Here is a 22933-nt window from a genome sequence, read left to right as displayed (position 1 = left end):
AATTGGGAGGGTATGAGAAGGCTGTGTGGGCTCTGTTGGCAGAGCTGGTTCCTGCTTTCAGTATTGCTGCTCTGGCTGGTTTGGGCTCAGGTGCCTAGTTAGCTGCCCAGCTGGCTCAGCAAGTAAGCCTTCTCTACGGCTGTGCATGCGTCCCCGGGGACAGCACACATTTCCATCCTGAATCTACCAGAGGCTGGCCTTTGTGATGTCCTTGGCGTCCAGGTGCTAGGGCAGCAGATGTGTGGCAGAGGTTAGCCCTGGGAAATGCTAACCCCTTGTCAGAGTCACGTCCCCAGATAGCCTGGCTTATACAATAGGGACTCTCTTTCTCTTAAGCCTCCAGCTCTTTACTCTGCAGTGCAGTCACATGCCTAAAATCAGGCCACTTTGTTAACTCTGCAGCCACACGCCACAGTGAGTCAGCTCAGCTCTGCTGTGGAGTTCCACAGACAGGGCTGCTGTCATTGGGGTGAGAGCAGCTGCAAGTGCATGTCCAGGAAGCTGTCTCTGGCTGGGTAGGAAGAAGCTGGAGGTGCCCAGGACTGGGTGCTTGGCACTCCTTTCCAAGTATCTAAACACATCAAATACAATTTCAGTGCCTAGTATGCACTTTAATAAAAGACAGGGAAGGGCCACATGTGAATGAGCAAGGCAATCCCGAGTTCAGTGAGCTTCCCAGTACCAAAGAGATGTCTATTTGTCTGTCTTTTTCATGGATGTGTGACTATTTGCTAATTCCAGTGTTTCTTAATCAGTGGCTTTCTCCCCCGATTCCTGCACTTAAGCTGTGGGCTGGCTTTCCCCGGGGTCCGAGGATTGTTCAATGTTCCTGAATAAACTGCATTGAAAAAAAAAAGAAAAGGGAAGGGGCTGGAGAGATGGCTGAGTGGTTAAGAGTGCTATCAGCTCTTCCAAAGGACCAGGGTTCAATTCCAAACACCCACATGGAAGTTCACAACTGTTTGTGATGCCAATTTCAAGGGATCTGACATCACCACACCAAATGCACATAAAATAAAAATTAAATAAATTATTAAAAAAACCAAAAACGTCATTAAAAAAGATTTTTAAAAAAGTAAATGGACAATACAGACAGAGCAAAGAATACTTGAGCATATAGCAGGCTGCTAAAAAAAATCTAAGTTCTGCTACTAACAATAACAAAATTTAAAAATTAAATATTTGCCATGGTATAAAAACTGAGAAATGAACTGAATGAAAGATAGTAAAGTCTAGGAGCTGAAAAGATGGCTCGGCACCTAAGAGCTCCTGCTGTTCAGCAGAGGACCACAGTTAGGTTCCCATCACCCACATTAGGCAGCTGAAACAACCTGTAACCACAGCTCCAAAGGATCTGACACTCTCTTCTTACCTCTGAGGGCAACTAAACATCCATGCACAGGAACACACACACAGTGAAATAAATATATTTTAAAAGACATCATTATAAAGTCTATCCTGAAAACTATCAAACAACGCTTAGAAGAAGACATAATTATTATTTATGCAGATTAAATGTCTTCTCTGGAGAAGCCATTTCCTCCTCTGGGCAGCGAGAGTGCAGAAGGTTCTCCAGCATCATCTGACACACAATGCCCCATTTACCAACAACAAGCTACTCAAGCACCCTTCTGAGGACATTGAGAGATGAAATGATGGTGGCAATATTTTCCTAGTGTTGTCTGAGTTACTTGAAACCCATTCTAGGATTCAGGGCCTTATACACTGCCCCAAACAGTGAGAGTATTCAGATCTCTCTTATCAAGGCACATTCATGGCTTGTGCCTGAGAAGTTTACTCATCTAACACTAAGAATGAGAAACCACAGACTCAGCCAGACTGCTTGTGTAAGCACACTCAGGGATACCTGGTAACTGGTTCGTCCCTGAGACCTCAAGAGACTGCATGGCAGGCAGGGTGAGAAGCAGCTCCTGTTCTGCTGTGCTGAGCTCCAGCCTGCACACGGAGCACTTGGTGACAGAGGTCTTATTCAGCTCCAGAGCTGGGCGGATGCTTTCAAGAAAGCCACTGCTGTTGGACAAGCAGAGCTCAATATTCTGTGAAGCTGAGAAGACTTCCATTAGGACCCAGAGCAGTGCTTGCTCTGCAGGGCCCATGTTGGCCACTGCAACTTCCAACCTAGGGATCTTGTGTGGCTTGGGTGACAGTTTCCAATACCCAGAATTTATTTTGGGTAGATGGCAGCATTGGATATTCAAAAAACTGTATAAATTCTCTTCATTTTTAGCTAAAATTTCCTCCCATTCCTTCATATGTTCAAAGGCAGATGCATAGTCCTCATCTATAGTTGGTGGCTGTAATGTTTCATAACACTTTTTCATGACTGAGTAACCTACATTATGTGACATTTTATTTCCATTTATGAAGACTTTAATACTTGCCAACAGTAAAAGGCTTTCTGGGTGGTCCCTAAAGTAATGGAAATTCAATACATTTAAAGCCAGTGTTCTCCCTCGAAGGAATTGCAAAATCAATGGAGAACATGCAGAAACTGTGTTGCTTTCATAAGCAAAGTTTAGAGCAATGCCCAATAAATTTTCTGAAAAAATCGAAGAAAAAGCTTCAGGAGAAAACTGCCACATTTTTTTAATTGACTGTGTTATCAAGGAAGGTTCTACTCCGTGCTTTACATAATCCTCTTCTTCAGACATGTTCTTCAGTGACTCTTTCTCATCCACCAACTGAAGCAAATGAGACACAACTTCTGGCCCTGCCCTTGATGAAGGGTGGCTGGAGACATACTTCAAAAAGTTTTTGTAGGTGGCCAGAGCCTTCAAGGGCGAGTTAATTTGTCTCAAATAATGAATTCCCAGATCTTGGTCTTCCTGTCTTTCTGAACCCAGGAGTTGAGTCAGCCTCATGGCAGCAAGAAATTCTTGGAAGAGAGGACTTAAAAACCGGTAGACTGGTCTCAGTCTCTGGGCAGTGAATTTGCTCATCAAGCAGGTGGTCATGTCTTCATCTTCATCCACTCCGGCCTCTGTGAGGTCATCATTGTTGAACTCAAAGCATGAAGAAAAACGCCCCCTCAAGGCCAGCTGCCCACATGAGGACACAGTGGCCTTGAGGGCCTCAGCTGCAGCTTTGTACTTTAAGGACAGGTACTTCATATAGGACTTGAAAACTGCCAAATCATGAAAGGGCTGGTCAGAAGGATTTTGAAACCAGTCAGTACAGACTGCTGCCATGAAGAGAGGAGTTTTGTGAATTCCCTGTAAATCCTCATTCTGTCCAAAGTAAACCATAAACTCTTGCAGACGTGTTATACTCTCTGAGAAGACCTTCCTTAATACAGAGACTGTATTATAGAAAGGAAACTCTTTGATCTCTAGAATTGTATCCAGGTATGGACGGATGGACCTGGCCCTGTTTGTATGGACAGTGATCAATAAGCAGGTTTGTGACAAGTAGTTTTTTGTAATCAGTGTCTCTAGGGCTTGGGGGAGTGAGTCCACCCCAGTATAGTCATCCAACAGGAACAGAACCTGGTGTTTTAACTGCTGGATGATGCTGCTCAGGCACGCTTCACTAACACAGCCTCCTGCCTCTAGGAGTTGGGCACAGATGATGCTGGCCAGACCCTGATCTGGTCTGGTGGAACTAAGGGAGAGGTAGAAGACCAGCTGGAACCTGTTCAACAGGGGACAGCACCCTGATGCCCAGAGAAAAGCTATTTTCTTCAGGAAGGTTGTCTTCCCACTTCCAGCTTCCCCCTCCACACACATGACCGAGCTGAGATTGGCGAAGACCTCGGGGATCGTCAGGGCCCCTTGCACTGGCCTGCTGATGTGCTTTGAAACGATGGACACATCACAGCCAAGCAAGTGGTCAGTGCCTTGGCTGGAGCACACCTCTGGCAAATTTATGTGGCGGAAAGTGGCTTTAGTGTAGGCACCTCGCAGCTGCTCACTGAGATTCTTTGCCTCTTGAAACCACTGGGCTTCCTTCAGAGCCAAGCCTGTGGAGAAAAGGAAGGCAGAGGAAGGTGTACCTTCACATCTCTCTGATTGCGTTGATTGTCTGCTAAGAATGGATTAGAACTCTCCCCTTTTTCCTCTGACCCCCGTCCATACCCTAAGACCCTCTCATCTTTCCGTAGCATCAGAATGTGGGGTACTATGTCTAAGGCCTCTCATTTGACAGGGAGTTAGATATCCTGGCACCCTAATTTCCCTTTAGGATCTCAGGAGACCAGCCTGCTGCAAGATGCCTTTAACACTGGCTGCTTTGGATCTGGCATGAGGACTGCTCTCTGTAGTCCTGCATTCACTCTCAAGATGCCACAGGAGCACTGACTCTCTCACCCACAACTCCCTTTACCTCAGTGCTCTCCTCTAGGAGCTCCTCAGATAATTAGAAATATGCTTTCCTGTCCAATATACAAATACACAGAATCCCATGTGCTTTCATGTTCCTACCAGCCTCGGTGGGATGAACTGGGTCCTCCTGATTGCTTTCACTTTTGATTTCCTTTGAAAAAGAAATCCTTTATTAAATTGAGATTTGCAAGATAGTGAGACATGTTATCATTGAGAACCAAAGTCTTCTAGACTTCACTCTGTCTTTGTGGCATGTATTCTACCAACTGAAGAACGTTTCCTGACCATGCAACGTCATTTTGAAATTCGCAAATATTGTACACATATCACATCAACCCAGAGTTGATTATCTTTTCAGTTTTCACCCTGTTTTCTTCATTTTTTTCATGTTTGTTTGCTGTCAGTTTTTTTTTTGCTTTATTTTGTTTTTAGAGATGGGGTTTTATAGTATAATCCAGGCTGATCTTGAACTCACAGCCATCTTTTTGCCTCAGCTTCCAGAATGCTATATTGTAGACATGAGCCATGATTCCCACATTTGCTTTTGCTTTGTGGGAAGGCAATCATAGCACACCTACCAAACAACTGGGGCATGCAGCAGTTGGTATGCCCATCGATTGACAGTTGTGTCTTCTGTTGCAAAAATAGATTTCCTGATTTATTACTTGGCATTTGGTTTTGTTTATAAAGCACATTCATGGGCCAGAAATATGTCTCAGTCCAGAGTTATTGTGTAGCACAAAAGGGGTCTTGGTTTCAATACAAGAAACAACATCAAAAGTCAAATCAGCTCGACTTGGGTGAAGACAGTTGGAACCATAGCATTTTTAAGGCTGAGGCAGAGATCACAAGTTCCAGGTCAGGTTTGGCTCCATACAAACTGCAAGATCAGCCTACGCTACAAACTGAAAATCTGTCTCAAGGAAAAGTCCAACTAAGAAAAATGACACGTGACTTTAAGATTCAAAAGTTCTAGCAGAAAGTCAAGCCTACTGCCTGCAGCAAAAGGGCAGATGAAATGTGTTTAGTCTGCATTTTAATCAAGTCAAAGTCTAAAAGGGTCCCAAGCATCTGCTTCTTCAGGGAGAAGGGCTCACTGTTCACTGTGAAGCCCTATCTATAGCTATCGTGTGACAGTTGCTTCTTAGATTCTCGTGGACTCTTTCTAATTATGGTACATTTATAGTTGACAATCGCAGCTCAACCCCACAATCTTGTGTTGCTGAGTCAGAGAAGGGGTGGGGCTCATTACCATGGCTTCCAGAAGTGCATGGTGGCTCTCAAGGGCTGGAATCACTTCTGCAGAGGACTTCAGGTTTTGAAGAAATACACAACTATGCAGAGAAGAGAAAAGTCATGAAATGGTTCTGTGCAGTTAAGTGTCTGCATTAGCTTTATGGAGGACATGAAGATTCAGGACCAGGAATGAGGCAGAAAGTGAACATTCTCAGTGACTCTGTCAGTCTTACATCCTGTATAACCTTCAGTCTCTGGGTTCCAATAACCAATGCATGTGGTTTGCAAAGTAATGGTGAGGATATTCGGGAAATGTGTTGGGGTGAGAACAGAGTTAGTGCCTGTCCATGAAACCAGCTAAAATAATCTTAAAGAATAAAGAATAGTGACACAGCACTGTGGGTGCAGAGGCAAGAGGATAACTAGGGTTCACTGGATGCTAGCAGGTTCAGAGAGAGACCCTGCTTCAAGGGAACAAGAGGGTGACATAAAGGAGAGGAGACTCCCTGTCTCCCTTTGGCCCTATGTAGAACACACAGTGCACACACAAATACACTTTACCTAAGTGAACAAGGTAAAAAAATAAAAATTCACAGATTAAAATATGAGAAAACTATAGAGTCATGGAAAAAGAACAACAAAGGACATTAAAACATACTAAACAAAGTGTACAATTAAGAATTTAGATAACAATAATTTTTAACCATTTCAACTCTTGTCAAACTGTCAGAAACAAACCCACAAGATCTGAGTGTGTCAACTACATGAAATTGACATTAAGAATAAAAACATAGATATCACACAGTTAAATAAAAATTTAATGCTTGCTGGGCAAACATGGAGACTGGGCTCAGATTTCCAGCACCTGTGTAACAGCGAGGCAATAGGGACAGTGTAATCTTAGTGCCAGAGAAGGAGAGACAGGAAGACCAGAGGGGCTCAATGACCAGCCAGTAAGTCTCATTGGCCAGCTCCAGGTTTAGTGAGAGACCTGTCTCAGAAAAATAAGTTGGACAGAACTACAGACCTATTTCTGAATACACAGAGCAAGTTGCTTTCAGGATAGAGAGGAATAAAGCTGGAATTGACTCAGAATTTCCTCCCTGCTCTCTCCCTCTCACAGTACTGGAAGAGGCTTTGCAGTCTGCTGGGGGAGGAGGGCCACCTGCATTCTACCACATCACTATCATGCCAGACAAGATGAGGGCAACAGTGAAGAGTGGACTGAATCTTTTGGGATAACCAACTGCTTTTGAATTGGGCTTGAGGCTGCTTCTCAGATTCTCTAAACCAGGTCAAGCTGGGTGTGGTGGTGCAGGCCTGCAAATCTCAGCACTTGGGTATCAAAGACAGGTGGATCTCTGGATCAAAGGCCAGACTGATCTACAATAGCAAGGTCAGAACAGAAAGTGCAACACAGTGAGACAAAATGAAAGAAAACAAAACCTAAACTAAAGAAACTAAACCTAAACTAAAGAAAACAAGAACCTAAACTAACCCTGGTCAAAAGCACATGGCCCAGAGAGTCTATAAAGGTCTTAGGAGGGCAGGGTCTACTAATGCTATCTGGCTTAATGGGCATCCTGTCAAATTGCCTTGTAAATATTTATGTTCCTGTGCAAAGAATGCTGCTGCTTTGATCCTTGGCTAGGTAATAATTGATGATCAAGTGCTCAGCACTAAATGAGACATCTATGTCAACATCACACCAAGGCTCTGGGAGCATCTCACGGCACAGCCATATCCTTTGGAAACAGGAAAAGCCATAAAGCCAGCACAGCTGTTTGACAGGGCTCTAGCATAGGTGAGCCAAATGCTGCAATCCTTTTCATTCTTTCCCTCTTTTGTAGGTTTTTAGGCTCTATGTGTTTTATTTGGGGGAGGGGGAATCTTTTATGCATTATGATTTTTTCTCTCTTTTCCCAAGAAAATTATGTCTGAGTTATTTTCTTTTAGAAAAATGATATTATCTGGCCACTGTTGTGAAGGTTTCCTTATGCTTTGGAGATCATTGAGCACAGATTAGCACGTAAACTAGAAATTCTTTTATGAGGCCATTACTACAGGAATCTTTTGTGGATATCTGCCCTTAAGCAAACTCAAACACAATAACTGGTGCAGGGGAAACAAAGACAAGGACAAACTCTGACTGGCTAGAAAACCAGGTAACAGATTTGAGGCCTCCCTTTACAATACACTTAGAACTCTCTGAAAAATGTAGTTTAAAGATAGGGAGTCATAGAGGGTACGCCCCTGGAGGAAGAGAACTCAGTAAATAAGATAGATTGACTAAAATAACTTGTTCCTACTTTATAGTGTAGATGATGACACAAGTAGTAAAAGGAGTTAGGTATTAATATTTGCTCTTCATAAAAAAAAAGTTCAGGTGTTTTCTGTTTGTCTGGAGTGCCTTAAAATTACAAATTCTGCCAGCCTAAAAGTAGGCTGTTATATAAGAAATGTGTTTGCTTTGGATAAGACAATCTTTAGATTCTATAACTTGGAGTTATAAGGCTTATAATAAGCATAAATCTGTTCTGTTTATATTTTCTAATCATGACTGAAGTTGTAACACTTTGTAATGAAAAATCAAACAAATCATCTGCACTTCTTGGACAGGTTAGTCTGTCATTAGTTGGTCTTTGTTCTGTGAAACCTGTGTAATAAAGAAGCAATCTCATTGCTAGTCAATCAGAACTGCAAAATTCCCCTAAGCACCTCTCCTGACTCACTCCTCTCTCCCTTGACAATTATCTCCTCTGCACACCACTCTCTGTTGCTCTCTTTCATCCATAAACACTGATCAAGTGGCAGAGCTTTCTGAGCCACGGTTTGGAAGCCTTTTCTTTTTTAAAAAGTATTTTATTCTTTGGAAATCACAGAAATATGTACAATGTATGTGGATTATATCAACCCCCACTGCCTTTCTTCAGTTTCCCCAGACTCCTCCTAAAGTCAGGTCGCCTCCCAGCTTTGTATCCTCTTTTAACTGAATTCAATTAGTGCTGCTCATGGGTGAGTGGACACAGGGCCATCCAGCAGAGCTCAGGAAACCTCAAGGCCCATGGTATGAAGAAGAATGACTCTAGCAGATACAAGTGTCAACAGCTCCCCTCCTAGCGGTGGGGCATGGCTTCTCTGGATTTGGCACAGGCTTGCATGGATAGGCAACCACAGCAACTGAGTTCCTGAGGAAGGACCCTGCTGTGTACCAAACAAGATAAACCCAAGCTGTCCTCTACAACCTCTGGGTCTTATGACCTCTTGGGCCCCTCTTCTGCGATGTCTCCTGAGTTTGGGAGGAGGAGGTGTCCTCCTTAGGAATGAACAATCCATGTCACATACTGTCTGCACTTTGACCTTGTTGTAAGTCTCTGGAATTCTGTTCTTGTTAAGGTCTGAATTTATGTTCATTCCAGACTACCATTAGCAACTGAGAGCCCTGGGGTGTCCTAGAGAGAAACTTGGATGAAAGGATATGGTCATTGTTGCCAGTTGTCAGTTTACATCTTGCTATTGTCTATCTAAACAAAAGCTGGGGCTAAAGAGATGGCTCAGTGGTCAAGAGCACTGGCTGCTCTTCCAGAAACCAGTGGTCAATTCCCAGCACCCACATGACAGCTCACAATTGTCTATAGCTCTTGCTCCATGGGATCTGACTTCCTCACTCATGCAGATGAAACACCAATGTATAAAATAAAAATGAATAAGCTAAAAAACAAAAAAATGTTGGGTGTAGTAGAGCATACCTGTCATCGAACACTTGGGATGTGGAGGCAGTTGGATGAGTTTAAGGCCATCCTCCCTAAATACTGAGTTGGAGGCCATCCCAGGTTATCTGGTGCTCTGTCTCAAACACCCCTCTACCAGTTGACACTCCCCCTCCAACAAACATAGCAGCAAGCCAGTCAATTATGGTAGCACATGGCTGTGCATCTAGTATTCATGAGAATAAGGCAAGATGTGAGTTCAGGGGAAATATCAGCTATACTGCAAATCAACAGTAAATTTTTTTAATTTTTTTTTCTGAAATAAGGTTTCTCTGTGTAGTCCTGGCTTTCTGGGACTCACTCTGTAGACATACTAGAATTCTGTCTTAAAAAATGTGAGGGCTGGAGAAGTAGTTCAGTGGCAAAGTGCTGCTTCTTACTCATGGCAGTCTGGATTCAACCTCCTGTCCCCTTTCACACACACACAACACACATAGAACTAAAATAAAAAGAACCAACAAACGACTGAAGAACAGGCAAAGCTGAAGGTTTATGTAGGTGTGTGTGTGTGTGTGTGTGTGTGTGTGTGTGTGATTGTGTGTGTGTATGTTTGGTAAAATGACAGTAACTGAAAATCAGGACTGTGTTTCCCTCTGGATGAGGAGGACAGCATCAACCAGGACAAGGGAGTGGCACAGTGGCCTCTAAGGCATTGAGAGACCTTGACTTCTTGACTTTAGCACTCAGCTCCCAGGATTTATTGTTATTTTCCTTTCAACCAAATACGTAAGTACAGTAGATATGCATTACATATGCTAGTTTTAATTAAAATAAAACAAAGTTTGTTGATAGTTTCTAGAACAAGCTTTAAGTACAAAAAAATTCTCTCCCTCCTTGCCACACAGGGATTGAGAAGAAGGCCCTGGCATTCTCAACTATTTTCTACATACTCCTAAAGAAAAAAGAAAAAAAGGGGGACCTAAAATGCATCAGTGGGAGAACAGTCACTACTCCTGGGAGGACTCAGGTTTGCTTCCCAACAGTTCACGGCCTCCTGTAACTCAGTTCTAGGATATTTGATGCCCTCATTCTGACCTCTGTGGGCACCAGGCATGCAAGCAGTGCACAAATATACATGCAGACAAAACACCCAAAACTCAAATACTTTAAAAAGTAAAAGAAAAAGAAAAAAGTGACCACTGCTGTATCTCTTCTAACTTCAAAATTAAATAGAAATATTCTGTGTATTTATTTATTTCTTTAAAACCAGGATAAGTCTTGCTATAGCCCTGGGAGGGCACAAAACATGTGATTTTAGAAGAAAAAGACCTGAGAAGAGCTAGAGAGAGATAAGAGAAGGTAATGGGAGGACGGTGGTGAGCATGATTGTAGTAAACTGTAATATATATAACATATATGTAAAACATAATATATATATATGCAATGTTAGTGTATGTATTAATGTACACTAAGAAAACATTTTTAAGGAATATTTTAAGTGATTCAGATACTATTAGCATGCTATCTTAAGACCAGATGGTTATTTAAACCTTTACATTTAAATGTTAATAATTAAACTTAAATCAATTTAGAGCACTTTTAGGTATGTGTTGGATGGAAAGAAAACACACTGGTGGACCTGAACACAGACTGCAGAGGCACCAACACAGTTGCAGATTTTCCTGCCTTGCAAGGGAAACCGGATCAAAAGACTCTTATTTCTTAATAACAAGTGCTGGATTTTAAAACAGATCAACTTTAGGACAATTCATATCAAAGTATTTAATATAAAACAAAACTACATTTTTCTTCATTCAGCTTCCTGAGAGCTAGGACTTCATATGTCAACCACCTTGCCCAGAAATACCCACTTTTCAATCTGCGCTTATTGATATTTAGCTTTGAAAATTCTAATTACTACAAAATAACAAATTTCATTGTGCAAGTGGACCTTTCTAGGGTTTTCTTATGTAGAAGAGGAATAAAAATACATTTGAAGGTTGACAGAAAAGGGGTGAGAGTAGCTCTATTGTAAAGTGATTGCCTGGTGTGCTCAAATCAGTGCTTTCACTCATAACCCTAGAAAAAGAAAACCACTGAGGAAATCTTAGACAATAGAAAGAGAAACCTGTAAAGCATTATAAAAGGAGGTGAAAAAAAAAACTAGTTTGTACTCAAAAATATCAGAAAGGCCTAGAACTGGCAGACATGATGTGGCCTCTGCAGTGGGCTTAGGTGGCTGAGGTAGGAGGATCATGAGATCAAGTTCCACTCGATAGAATTGTTATGACAGTCTGTGCTACACAGATCCTGTTTTTAAAAATGTGTACATAGATACAACAAAAACTAAGATCTTGTTATAATGAGAAAAAAAAGCTAGACAGGGAGAGTATCAAGGGGGGAAAGAAATAAAGATACATGGATGTATTCTTCGCAGTGGGAACCAGAGAGTGAGCAGACACTACCCACAGATAACAAACCTGGACAGTGAGGGAATAACAGATGAAGTGAGTTCAAAGTCAAGAGAATTTACTTTGCTCACTTTGGGAAAAACTTGGTGTGGTCTGCTAATGGGTCGTCACCTTCCTCCCACTTCTCCATACATCCTCCACAGGAAAAACACCGGACAATGTCCTTTTTGCCTAGGAAAAGGAGATGGGGTCAGCTCAACAGCACATACACCTGTCAACTCACAAGAATTCGACTCCAGATTTCACTAGTGAAATCCTGCTTGCTCCTCCAGTTAGATTATGTGGCAATACCATGCACAGGAGACAAGAGTTCACACAAGACTCTTGGTCCTTCCATGGGGTGGTCAGCAACAGTCAGCAACAGTCGCTGAAGGTTCCTGTGCACCATGTGCTTTGATGAACCTCTCCCAAACCATGATCCTGAAAGATTTGCCAGTAGGATCTGCAGTAGCAGCTTCATGAGGGCAGAGATTTCTTTCTGTTCTGGACAATGATGACATACAGGACATTCACAAACATAGGCAACCAAAAAACAAGCAATTGCTTACAGAGTATATCGGAAGAATATACTTGTAGCTGGGGCAGGATGGAAGAGCAAACTTAGGAACCTCTATTTAAGGCAGATCATGAAGAATCCCTGTCTCTGCTCACATTATTGCCAGCTCTCCTCCCCTAGAAATAGGAGTACTTCATCTGTGACACTCAGGCAAGGCTGGCAAGAGAAGACAATGCGTTAAGACCAGGTGGTTTGTTTTCTGCCAGTGGAATAGGCCTGTCGGATGAAGTGACCTCAGGATCCCCAAGCCCAGAGGCTGAGCCCCGAGGGAACTATGGAAAGATGAAGGTCTTATGAGGCCCCAAAGAGATCTATGACAAATGAAAATAAAGAAAAGTGCAATCCGGATTTAGATATGTGACAGACACAAAATTCTGACTCAGGTGCTAAAGAGATGCTCAGCATAAAGAGCACTGGCTGCTCTTGCAAAGGAGTCAGGTTTGTTTCCAGCACCACATGCTGGCTCTCGGCAACTGTATCTCCAGTTCCAGGATCCAACACCCTGTCTAGCCTCTGAGGGCACCAGGCAGACATGTGGCACCCATACTTACTTGCAGGCAACACTCACACACAGAAACGTACAAATAAAGGTGAAAACCCCAACTGACCTGTGTAGAAAAGGCCTGCTTTGACGAGAGCTTCAACAGCCTCAGGTGACTCATGGGGCCAGTCCTTAAAAGTGTCCTTCCTCAAGTCTTCATTAGCAAAGATGCTGTCATTGCAGTAAGCTTGGGGAAAAGATGTGGGTGAGAAGAGCAGGTTTTGAAAACAAAGTTCAAGTTAGGTTTGTGTATAGGTGGAATGATGTCATGATCTGTGCTTGTGTCAGAATAATTGAGGGTGTTTAGAAGAGCAGGGAGAAATAAGAGGTACAAGAAATACCATGTTAGAACTGCTGGAGCAGAGTGGTAAACACCGGGGTATTCCATTCATTCTATTCATTTCTGTGCATGGTCACTGTGTTAAAATGTAACTTAAGACATCATCTAGCATCAGGATAGAAGAATATTGAAAGGAGATTCCTATTTCCAGAGTCAGTGTGAAGATCTGAGAAAGGTCGTTTCTTCTGTGGCTTTCTTAAAAACAGTCATTTTCATGGCTTGCTCTTTGAGATCACCACACTGGGAAGATCACTCATCCTGGCTCTGGGGCACTGGTCTTCTCCACACTGTGAGGACTTGAAAATTAAAGTGTCCTAACCTTGGTCTGACAAGATTCTCAAGATGAAATTTTGCTGTGTTCACACATAATCCTAGATTCCCCCCTTTTTTTCCTTTTGCTTTAAGTATTTCTTTGGCATTTGGAATACTACACTTTAATTTAACCAGAAAACTATCTTTAGTGTCTTGAAACTTTTACTGACTTTTGACTTCTATTAAGCCAGAATGTCATAGCAAATAGATTCTACAGTTTTTTTTTCAACAATGTATCCTATGTATATTATTTTTTTAATTTTTATTAATTATATTTTATTCACTTTATATCCCCCCATAAAGCCCACCTTCCTCCCCTCCCATTCCCACCTTCCCTCCCTCTTCTCCATGTATGCCCCTCCCCAAGTCCACTGATAGAGGAGGTCCTCTTCTCCTTCCTTCTGATTCTAGTCTATCAGGTCTCATCAGGAGTGGCTGCATTGTCTTCCTCTGTGGCCTAGTAAGGCCACTTCCCTCTCAGAGGGAGGTGATCAAAGACCACCTACTAGAATCTGTACACCTAAAGAAATTAATCAAGAGGGAGGACTCTGGCTATAATGCTCAATCTCCATCCCGAAAGGCAAAGAGGATGGACATCAGAAGAAGAAGAACACAGGAAACAAGTTAGGAGCCAACCACAGAGGGCCTCTGAAAGGCTCTGCCCTGCAGACTATCAAAGCAGATGCTGAGGCTTATGGCCAACTGTTGGGCAGAGTGCATGCAATCTTATGAAAGAAGTGGGAAATAGTAAGATCTGGAGAGGACAGGAACTCCACAAGGAGAGCAACAGAACCAAAAAATCTGAGCACAGGGGTCTTTCCTGAGACTCATACTCCAACCAAGTACCATGCATGGAGATAACCTAGAACCCCTGCACAGATGTAGCCCATGGCAGTTCAGTGTCCAAGTGGGTTCCATAGTAATGGGAACAGGGACTGCCTCTGACATGAACTAATTGGCCTGCTACTACTGTTTTTCTTAGTTCTCACAAGTATGTTTCTCTGGTTGGAGCAGGCTGGCACTTGTGTCTTTCTTTGGATTCCTTCTTTATCTGATCATTTCTTTCACCTATATTAGGAAGCTGTCTCACGACTTAGAGTTCTGTGTGTGTTCATGTGTGTGCAGGTATACGTGCAGGTATATTGTTCAGATATCTGTGGAAGTCAGAGGACAACCTTCACTGTGTCTCCCTTGTTGTGAGGGGCTTTCACTTCTCTGGGGTGGTTGAAGATCCTGAGGATTCTATCTTTCCCTACTTCCCCAGCCCTGAGATTACAAATGCACAACAGTAACACCTGGCTTTGTCACATGGTTTCTGGAGACAGTTTGCAAGGAAAGCACCCTGCACTTACTGCCCATCCCTAACCCTTAGAGTTCCTAATCAGATAAATACTTTCAGTGATTCTCTTCCCAGGAATCCTGCTCATGAATTGCTTCTTTAATAAAAAAGAGCATGCTGGGTAACACTGTAGACTCTTCCAGTTTTGCTATGGTTGTATTCATGATCAGGCCGTTTTGACAGTCCATTCCCCATGGTGATAATATCAGTTTTTTTTTTCTTTTTCTTTTCTTTCTTTTTTCTTTTTTTTTTTTTGTAGACTCTTGCATATGTGGCCAAAGACACAGCTCTGCATTCAAAGACCAAGAGAACAAACATTGTCTGTGTCTTCTTTTTCCCTTTGTGTTTGTTATTTAGGAAGTTACTGGAAAAAGGTGTTTCCAGCCAGAAGGATGCCATCTCTCTCTCTCTCTCTCACTCTCTCTCTCTCTCGCTCTGTTTGTAGATATGTGTGTGTCTGTGTGTGTGTACACTCACTCCATTGTGAATGTGTGTGTGAGTGTTTTGCCTACAGGAAGCATGTATGTATACCACAGGTTGGCTGGGGCCCCAGGTGGACAGAGAGGATGTTACATCCCCTCAAGACGAAGTTAGAAGTTGTTGTAAGCCACTACCTTGGAGACACTTTGAACTGAATCTGAGTCCTCCACAAGAACAACAAATACTCATAACATCTGAGACATCCCTTCACCTCCTGCTTATTTGGGGGATGAGACACAATACTTTGCCATGTAGGCTAAGCTAAGCTATCCTTAAACTCATCAAATTTCTGCCTCAGCTTTCTTAGTGCTGGGATTACAGGCATAGACCTCTATACTTGGCACTAACCTCATGCAGCCCATACTGGCCTCTAACCTGTTACAATAGTCCTACCTGGTCATGGGCACCTCATTCCACCTTCCAAGCGCAGGAAATACAGGGAGAAGCACACTCATGTAACCATAGAATTCTTACTCTATTACGACTGTTTTCACCTGTCCACTATCCCATGTTCCCACGTCTCTGACCTCTGCTGGGACTGGACTCAGAGCCTGTCCTACTTGCTATATGGATGCCCTACAACTGAGCTAGATTCCTAACATTAAGGTTTTGTTTTCCTTTGGATGTTGGCATGAAACACAAGGACCTTGTTCATTCTAGGCAAGTGAGTAATATCCTTAGGCCTGTCACATCATTTTAATGTGAATATTCCTGAATTTCTTAACAGCACACTATGTCACTTAAGAATGCTTTTGGGGACTGGGAATGTAGCTCAGTTGGTAGCATTCTCTCTTAGCTTTCAGGAAGTCCTCAGTTCCATCACCAGCACCCAAGAAGCTCTGTCTCAGCACTCAGCAGGAGAAACAAAAGTTCAAAATTCATTTGCATTTGAGGCCAGCCTGGAATAGGAGAGATGCTCAAAAATGCTTCCAAAACATGTTATCCAAAATGTTAGCTGTTTTAAAGAAGCATGACAGCGCCCACCCTACCACACTTAGCTGTGTTTACCTATGCTAAACAATGAGTCAGTTCATGGCTCCACAGTATAGATGCTTGCTGCTGAGCCCGACAAACTTTTAATTAATCCCTGGAACCCTCATGGCAGAAGGAGAGAAGCAACTCCTATGTTGTCCTCTGGCTTCCGACCTTCACACATGGACCCATGCATACACATATATGTTATGGAAATAACTGAGTGTAAATTGGGTTTTGTTTTCCCTCGTTTTAGAGACAGATTTTCTTCGTGTAGACTTGTCTGTCCTGGACTAGTTTTGTAGACCAAGCAGGTTTCAAACTCAAAGATCCACCTGCCTCTGCCTCCCTGAGTGCTTGGATTACAGGCATGTGCCACAGTGACTGGCTGGGTGTCAATTTTTTAAAGATTTACTTTTAAGGATTCACTTATTTTTATTTTTGATGTAGGTGTTCTGTCTGCATGTTTGGCTGTACCACATGTGTGCAGTGGCCAAGGAGGTCAGAGGACTGTATTGGATTCTCTGGAACTATACTTGCAGAGTTGTCAGCTACTACAGGGTCCTGGGAACCTAACCTGAGTCCTTCCCAGGAGCACAAAGTACATTAACCACTCAGCCATCTCTCCCAGCCATAAATAAAAAGTCATTCCATGATGGAGAAATCATTTATAAAAATATTTTTTGAAGAAAGTTGATGAGGGCTGAAGAGATGGCTCAGTGGTTAAAAGCACTTTCTACTCTTTTAGGGGACCTGAATTCGGTTCCCAGCACCCACATCAGACAGCTCACAAATGCCTCTTACTCCACCTCGAAGGGATCTGATGCCCTTGTCTGGCTTCCAAAAGCACCTGTATATGCACAGCGTTTGCACACAGAAAGAGAGAGACAGAGAGACAGAGCCTGAGATACAGAGAGAGAGAGAGAGAGAGAGAGAGAGAGAGAGAGAGAAACACAAAAAGAAAGAACAAACAAAGACTTTGGAATGTGCCTGAGATTTTACCTGATACCATAGGTAATTCTCTTCTGACCCAGGAATTCACAAAATGTTCTCCCTGAGGAAAAGAAATTCAGGTTACTGCCTGATTGGCTGACTTACAAGATATACATCTATCTGTGGCCTGCAACTTAAGGTCTTCCCAAAATGAAGTGAATTTTCATTTGAGCAGCAGAATTTGAGCAAAGCAGCCCTTTAATTTTGGTTTGATTTCTATTGATCTTGTAAACTTTTATGCAGTGCCTAACATCAGTGAAATGGAAGCTTTCTCAGGGTCACTCTTACCACAAACCCTGCTCAACCACAGAATTGCAGTTACACACAGAGGTGTATTTTTTTACTCATGAGGAACTGAGTCATGGGAAGGGAGCCTCACTCAGAAGAACCTCTCCAACCAAGCAGCTCTCCCTGTAAGAAAACTGCACCCCAACTGTCAGCCCATGCCCAGTCACACAATACAGTCTCCTTTGGCTTCAGTTTGAGGTGGGTTCCCACTGCTTGCCATTAGAATGTCCTTACTAGTTTAAGGGTGTAAATAATCAGGTTCAGGAGCCAGCTTTGAGTGCCCAGACTCTGCCATGTATTAGGTCAGAAGATTGAGTCAGACATCCAGATGGAGGCAGCAGGAGGTAGCTAGAGTAGTGAGTGGCCTCACTCAGAGGGAAGATGAAGGAGGCAGCAGAAGCAACCCAAAGCCAGCCTGGAAACTGTCTAAGTGGTTCCAGCTTCACAAGACAAGAGTTTTGTTTACTCTCTGCAGAGAAGAGGCAGGACAATGACAAGAGAAAGGAATAGAAACACAGAGTATTTGGGAAAACAAACAAACAAAAATGAACATCACCCTGATGAATCACATATTATTAGGTAACAAACATAGGCTATTAGAAAGAGTTGGCACTTGTAAATTACCGTCACATGAACAAATCCCTCGTAGCTTTGAATATATTGGGCAATTTCCTCTGACGATTTCTTACTTTGAAGAAATTCACATCTATAATTAAAAATATAATTAAAATATACTCCAAGTTCCTGGGGCTGTACCATTTCCCAGGACACGCATCAATCTGCAGCCCTAGAGACCAGCACAGATCAGGGACCAACAGGTGAAACCTCCCCCACCCTTCCCCATCTCCTGGCCTGCCAGCAATAGTAATGAGTTCTGCCCAGAGTGCTTGAGCTCCACTTCCCTGTGAGCTCTAAACCTCAGTTTCCCCGGCCTGTGCCATTTCCCGGGACATGCTCCGATCTGTGGCCTTGGAGATCAGCATTGATCAGAGAGCAGCATCAAGGATCAGGGAGTAGCAGACCAGCATGGATCAAAGAGCAGCAGGAAAAGCATAAGACTGAGGCCATCTGGGACCAAGATCTCCACCTATAACTCCAGAGACCTGCTACCATCTGAAACCACCAGGCCTGCTAATACCAAAGTCAACCAAATTACTCAGAATCAGTGCAAGAACACAAGCAACAAATCCCAGGGCCATGTGACATCACCAAAACCCAACTATCCTACCACAGCAAGCCCTGAGGACACTATCACACCATAAGCACAAGAAAACAGTCTTAAATCTGATGTTGTGAAAACAAATGATTAAAGCCTTAAAAGAAGTAAATAAATCCCTCAAAAGAAATTCAGGAAAATACAATCAAACAGGTAAAGGAACTGAATAAATCCCTTAGAGAAACACAGAAAAAAAACCCAACAAAACAAAACAGCCAAATAGGAGAAGGAAAAGAATGAAACTGTCCAAGACCTAAAAAGGGAAACAGAAGCAATAAAGAAAACACAATCTGAGGCAATCCTGAAGATGGAAAACCTAGGGAAGAGAACAGAAACTACAGACAAAAGCATCACCAACAAAATACAAGAGATGGTAGAGAGAATCTCAGCTATAGAAGATACTATTGAAGAAATCGATTCATCAGCTGAAGAAAATGTTAAATATAAAACATTCCTGACACAAAACATCTATGAAATCTGAGACAATAGCAAAAGACCAACCCTAAGAATAATAGAAACTGAAGGAGAATTCTCCAAGCTCCCTGGCCCAGAAAATATTTTCAACAAAATCATAGAAGAAAACTTCCCCAACCTAAAGAAAGAGGTGCCTATAAATATACAAGCCTACAGAACACCAAATAGACTGGACCAGAAAAAAAATCCTCCCATCACATAATAATCAAAACACTAAATGTACAGAAAAAAATAGAATATCGAAAGCTGAAAGGGAAAAAGGCAAAGTCACATTAAAAGGCAGACCTAACAGAATTAAATCTGACTTCTCACCAGAAACTCTAAAAGCAAGAAAGGCTTGAGCAGCTATGTTACAGACACTAAGACACCACATATGTCAGCTGTGACTAATATGTCCAGCAAAACATTAATCACCATAGAGGGAGAAAGCAAGATATTCTATGACAAAAACAAATTTAAACAATACCTAACCACAAACCCAGCCCTACAGAAGGAAAACGACAGAGGGAAAACTGCAACCCCAGCAGGCTAATCACACCCAGAAAAACACAGGAAACAAATAACCCCACAACAAAAAACCAAAACAGGGAAGGGGCACACACACACACACACACACACACACACACACACACACACAGCACCACAAACACTACCACCACCATCAAAATAATGCGAATCAACAACCAGTGGTCATCAATCTCTCTCAACATCAATGGCCTCAACTCCCTGTTAAAAACACATACACTCACACACACACGCTAACAGAATGGATGTGTAAACAGGACCCATCATTCAGTTGCTAACAAGAAACACACTTCAGTAACAATGATAGACATTACCTCAGAATAAAGGGCTGGAAAAAGGTTTTCCAAGTAAATGGTCACAGAAGCAAGCTGGAGCGGCTATTCTAATATCTAACAAAATAGACTTTCATCCAAAATTAATTAAAAGAGATGAGAAAGGGCACTTCATACTCATCCAAGGAAAAATCAACCAAGATTATATTTCATTTCTGAACATATATGGCCAAAATGCAAGAGCACCCACAGTCATAAAAGAAACATTACTAAAGCTTAAATCACATGTTGAACCCCACATGTTAACAGTGGGAGGACTTCAACACATCTCTCTCACCAAAGACAGATCATCAAGACAGCAACTAAACAGAGAAATAATGAAACTAATTGATGTTATGAGTCATTTGGACCTATCAGAGATCCACAGAACCTTTCATTCAAACACCAAAGAATATGCCTTCTTCTCAGCACCTCTTGGAATCTTCTTCAAAACTGACCACATACTCAGATACAAAGCAAGCCTCAACAAATATAAGAAAATTGAAATGACACCTTGTATTCTATCAGAATACCATGAATTAAAGCTAGACTTCAACAATAACAGAAATAGTAGAATGCCTACAAACTCACAGAACTTGAACAACTCTCTAGCTAATGACTACTGGGTCATGGAGGAAATAAAGAAATTAAAAGCTTTCCAGAATTCAATGAAAATGAAAGCACAACATACCTAAACTTATGGGACACAATGAAAGAAGTACTAAGAGGAAAGTTCATAGCACTATGTGCCTTCATAAACAAATGTAAAGAGCTTATCCTAGCACCTTAATAGCTCACTTGAAGGCTCTGTAAAAATGGAAGCAAACACACCGAAGAGGAGTAGGCATCAGGAAATAATCCAACTCAGGGATAAAATCAATAACCTAGAAACAAAGAGAACAATACAGAAAATCAACAAAACAAGAGCTGATTCTTTGAGAAAATCAACAAGATAGACAAACCCTTAGCCAAACTAACTAAAAGACAGAGGGAGAGTATCCAAATTAATAAAATCAGAAATGAAAAAGGGGCTATAACAACAGATACCAAGGAAATCCAAAGAATCATTAGATCATACTTCCAAACCTGTATGCCACAAAATTGGAAAATCTAAATGAAATGGATGATACTTACCAAAGTAAAATCAAGATCAGGTTAACAATTTAAATAGACCTATAACCACTAAGGAAATAGAAGCAATCACAAAAGCCTCCCGACCAAAAAGAGCCGTGGACCAGATGGTTTTAGCCTAAATTTTAACAGACTTGCAAAGAACTAGTACCAACACTCCTCAACTACTTCACAAAATAGAAACAGAAGGAACATTGCCAAACTCATTCTATGAGACCACAGTTACCCTGATACTGAAACCACACAAAGACCCAACAGAGAATTTCAGATCAATCTCCTTTATGAACATTGATTCAAAAATACTCAATAAAATACTTAAACTGAATAGAAAAACACATCAAAATTATCATCCACCATGATCAAGCAGACTTCATCCCAGAAATGCAGGGATGGTTCAACATATAAAAATCCATCAACCTAATCCACCATATAAACAAACTGAAGGAAGAAAAAAAATCTCATGATGATCTCATTAGATGGTGAAAATGCCTTTGACAAAACCCAACATCCCAAGGGGGATCCAAGATGACAGTGACCAGCGGCATAGTATCTGAGAGGCTGAGGACTTGAAACTCCAAAATTGGTGAGTGGAGGGGCAGCTAAAGCCTGAAAATCGACAATGAGGCTTCCTGAACAAGAGGGGGCATCACATGAGTTGAGACCTTTAGATTCAGGTCACCGGAGGACTTCTCTGGGGACAGAGAGAAGGGAACTTTTGAACCCTTTGCACTTCCCTTTTTTGGGCCTCCCTCCCCTCGGAGTTGGCCCACAGTGCCAGAGATTCTCAGCACAGAACTCTCTGCCTGGGGATTGAGACAGCAGAGGCAGAGCTCCTATCTCCTCAGCTGCGTGGCTGCCAGCCTTAGCCACCTTCCGAGTCCCAGATCCAAGGTACCAGCCTTCCTGGTCCCAGGTCCTAGGTCTGCAAGCAGCTGTACAGACTCTGCAGGGCCTGCTAGCCAGTGACTGTATGTCCCCTCAGTGGTGGACAGCTGGCTGTACAGCCACCAAAAGAACCAAGTACACCAGGTGCCAGGCCACCAAGGTCTGTGGACCAATGTTGTGGTCCCCCAGGACTTCCCAGCAGGCACCTGAACCAGCCTCCCATTCTGATGCTGCGGCTGGACTCCCTACTTTGGTGGTTGCAGCACCACTGAGCTGACGGAGCTCATCCTACCATGTTTGACTCAGCAGGTCCAAACCTGGGAGTAGAGAGCAGGGGTACCAAGGTGTTTGCCGATTTGACCTGATAGAGAGAGAGTGTGCCCTCAAGTCCCTGCAGAGCCCCAGATCCAGGGTCCTTCTAAGATAGCAGCTGGTCATCAGATCCCTCCCATCCACACATCCACTGTGGGAAACAGAGGGATTCTTGGGACACTGAAGCCCCTGCTCTGCGGGGTCCACCAGTGGAGTTCAGGCAAATAACACCTGGAGCTCAGACAGAGCCATTTACCAGTAGCCTGTAGGACATTGAGGTACTCGGGGAATTTTCATAAGCAATTATCACCAGCCTGTGTGACACTTTCAGTGCCTGCAACCCCTTTGGTGCCTGCAAGGCAGCACCCCTCCCACACACTCAAGGCTTCTACATTATTTACCCCCCTGTCTCCTTAAGGTACAATTCCGGCCATGTGCAAACACACACCCTTGCCCAAACTTGTCCTGCTGTGCCCTAGGACTTTCCTCCCACAGGTACAG

General features: G+C 42.7%; 1 protein-coding gene across 1 annotated transcript in view; it reads right to left on the bottom strand.

Moving 5' to 3' along the window:
* Positions 1 to 22933, bottom strand: part of LOC132654713 (baculoviral IAP repeat-containing protein 1a-like) — a 74199-nt gene that overhangs the window by 29885 nt on the left and 21381 nt on the right. The window contains exons 5-11 of the mRNA XM_060385631.1: positions 18203 to 18284; positions 17300 to 17351; positions 12922 to 13041; positions 11829 to 11928; positions 5593 to 5674; positions 4440 to 4491; positions 1868 to 3979 (exon numbers count right to left, since the gene is read on the bottom strand). Of these exons, the coding sequence (XP_060241614.1) occupies positions 1868 to 3979; positions 4440 to 4491; positions 5593 to 5674; positions 11829 to 11928; positions 12922 to 13041; positions 17300 to 17351; positions 18203 to 18284 (2600 nt within the window). The remainder of the gene's footprint in view (positions 1 to 1867; positions 3980 to 4439; positions 4492 to 5592; positions 5675 to 11828; positions 11929 to 12921; positions 13042 to 17299; positions 17352 to 18202; positions 18285 to 22933) is intronic.

Source organism: Meriones unguiculatus, chromosome 6 (assembly GCF_030254825.1).
Source record: "Meriones unguiculatus strain TT.TT164.6M chromosome 6, Bangor_MerUng_6.1, whole genome shotgun sequence".
Lineage (NCBI taxonomy): Eukaryota > Metazoa > Chordata > Mammalia > Rodentia > Muridae > Meriones > Meriones unguiculatus.
The sequence above is the reverse complement of the archived record's forward strand: the minus strand, read 5'-3'. Positions and strand labels throughout refer to the sequence as shown.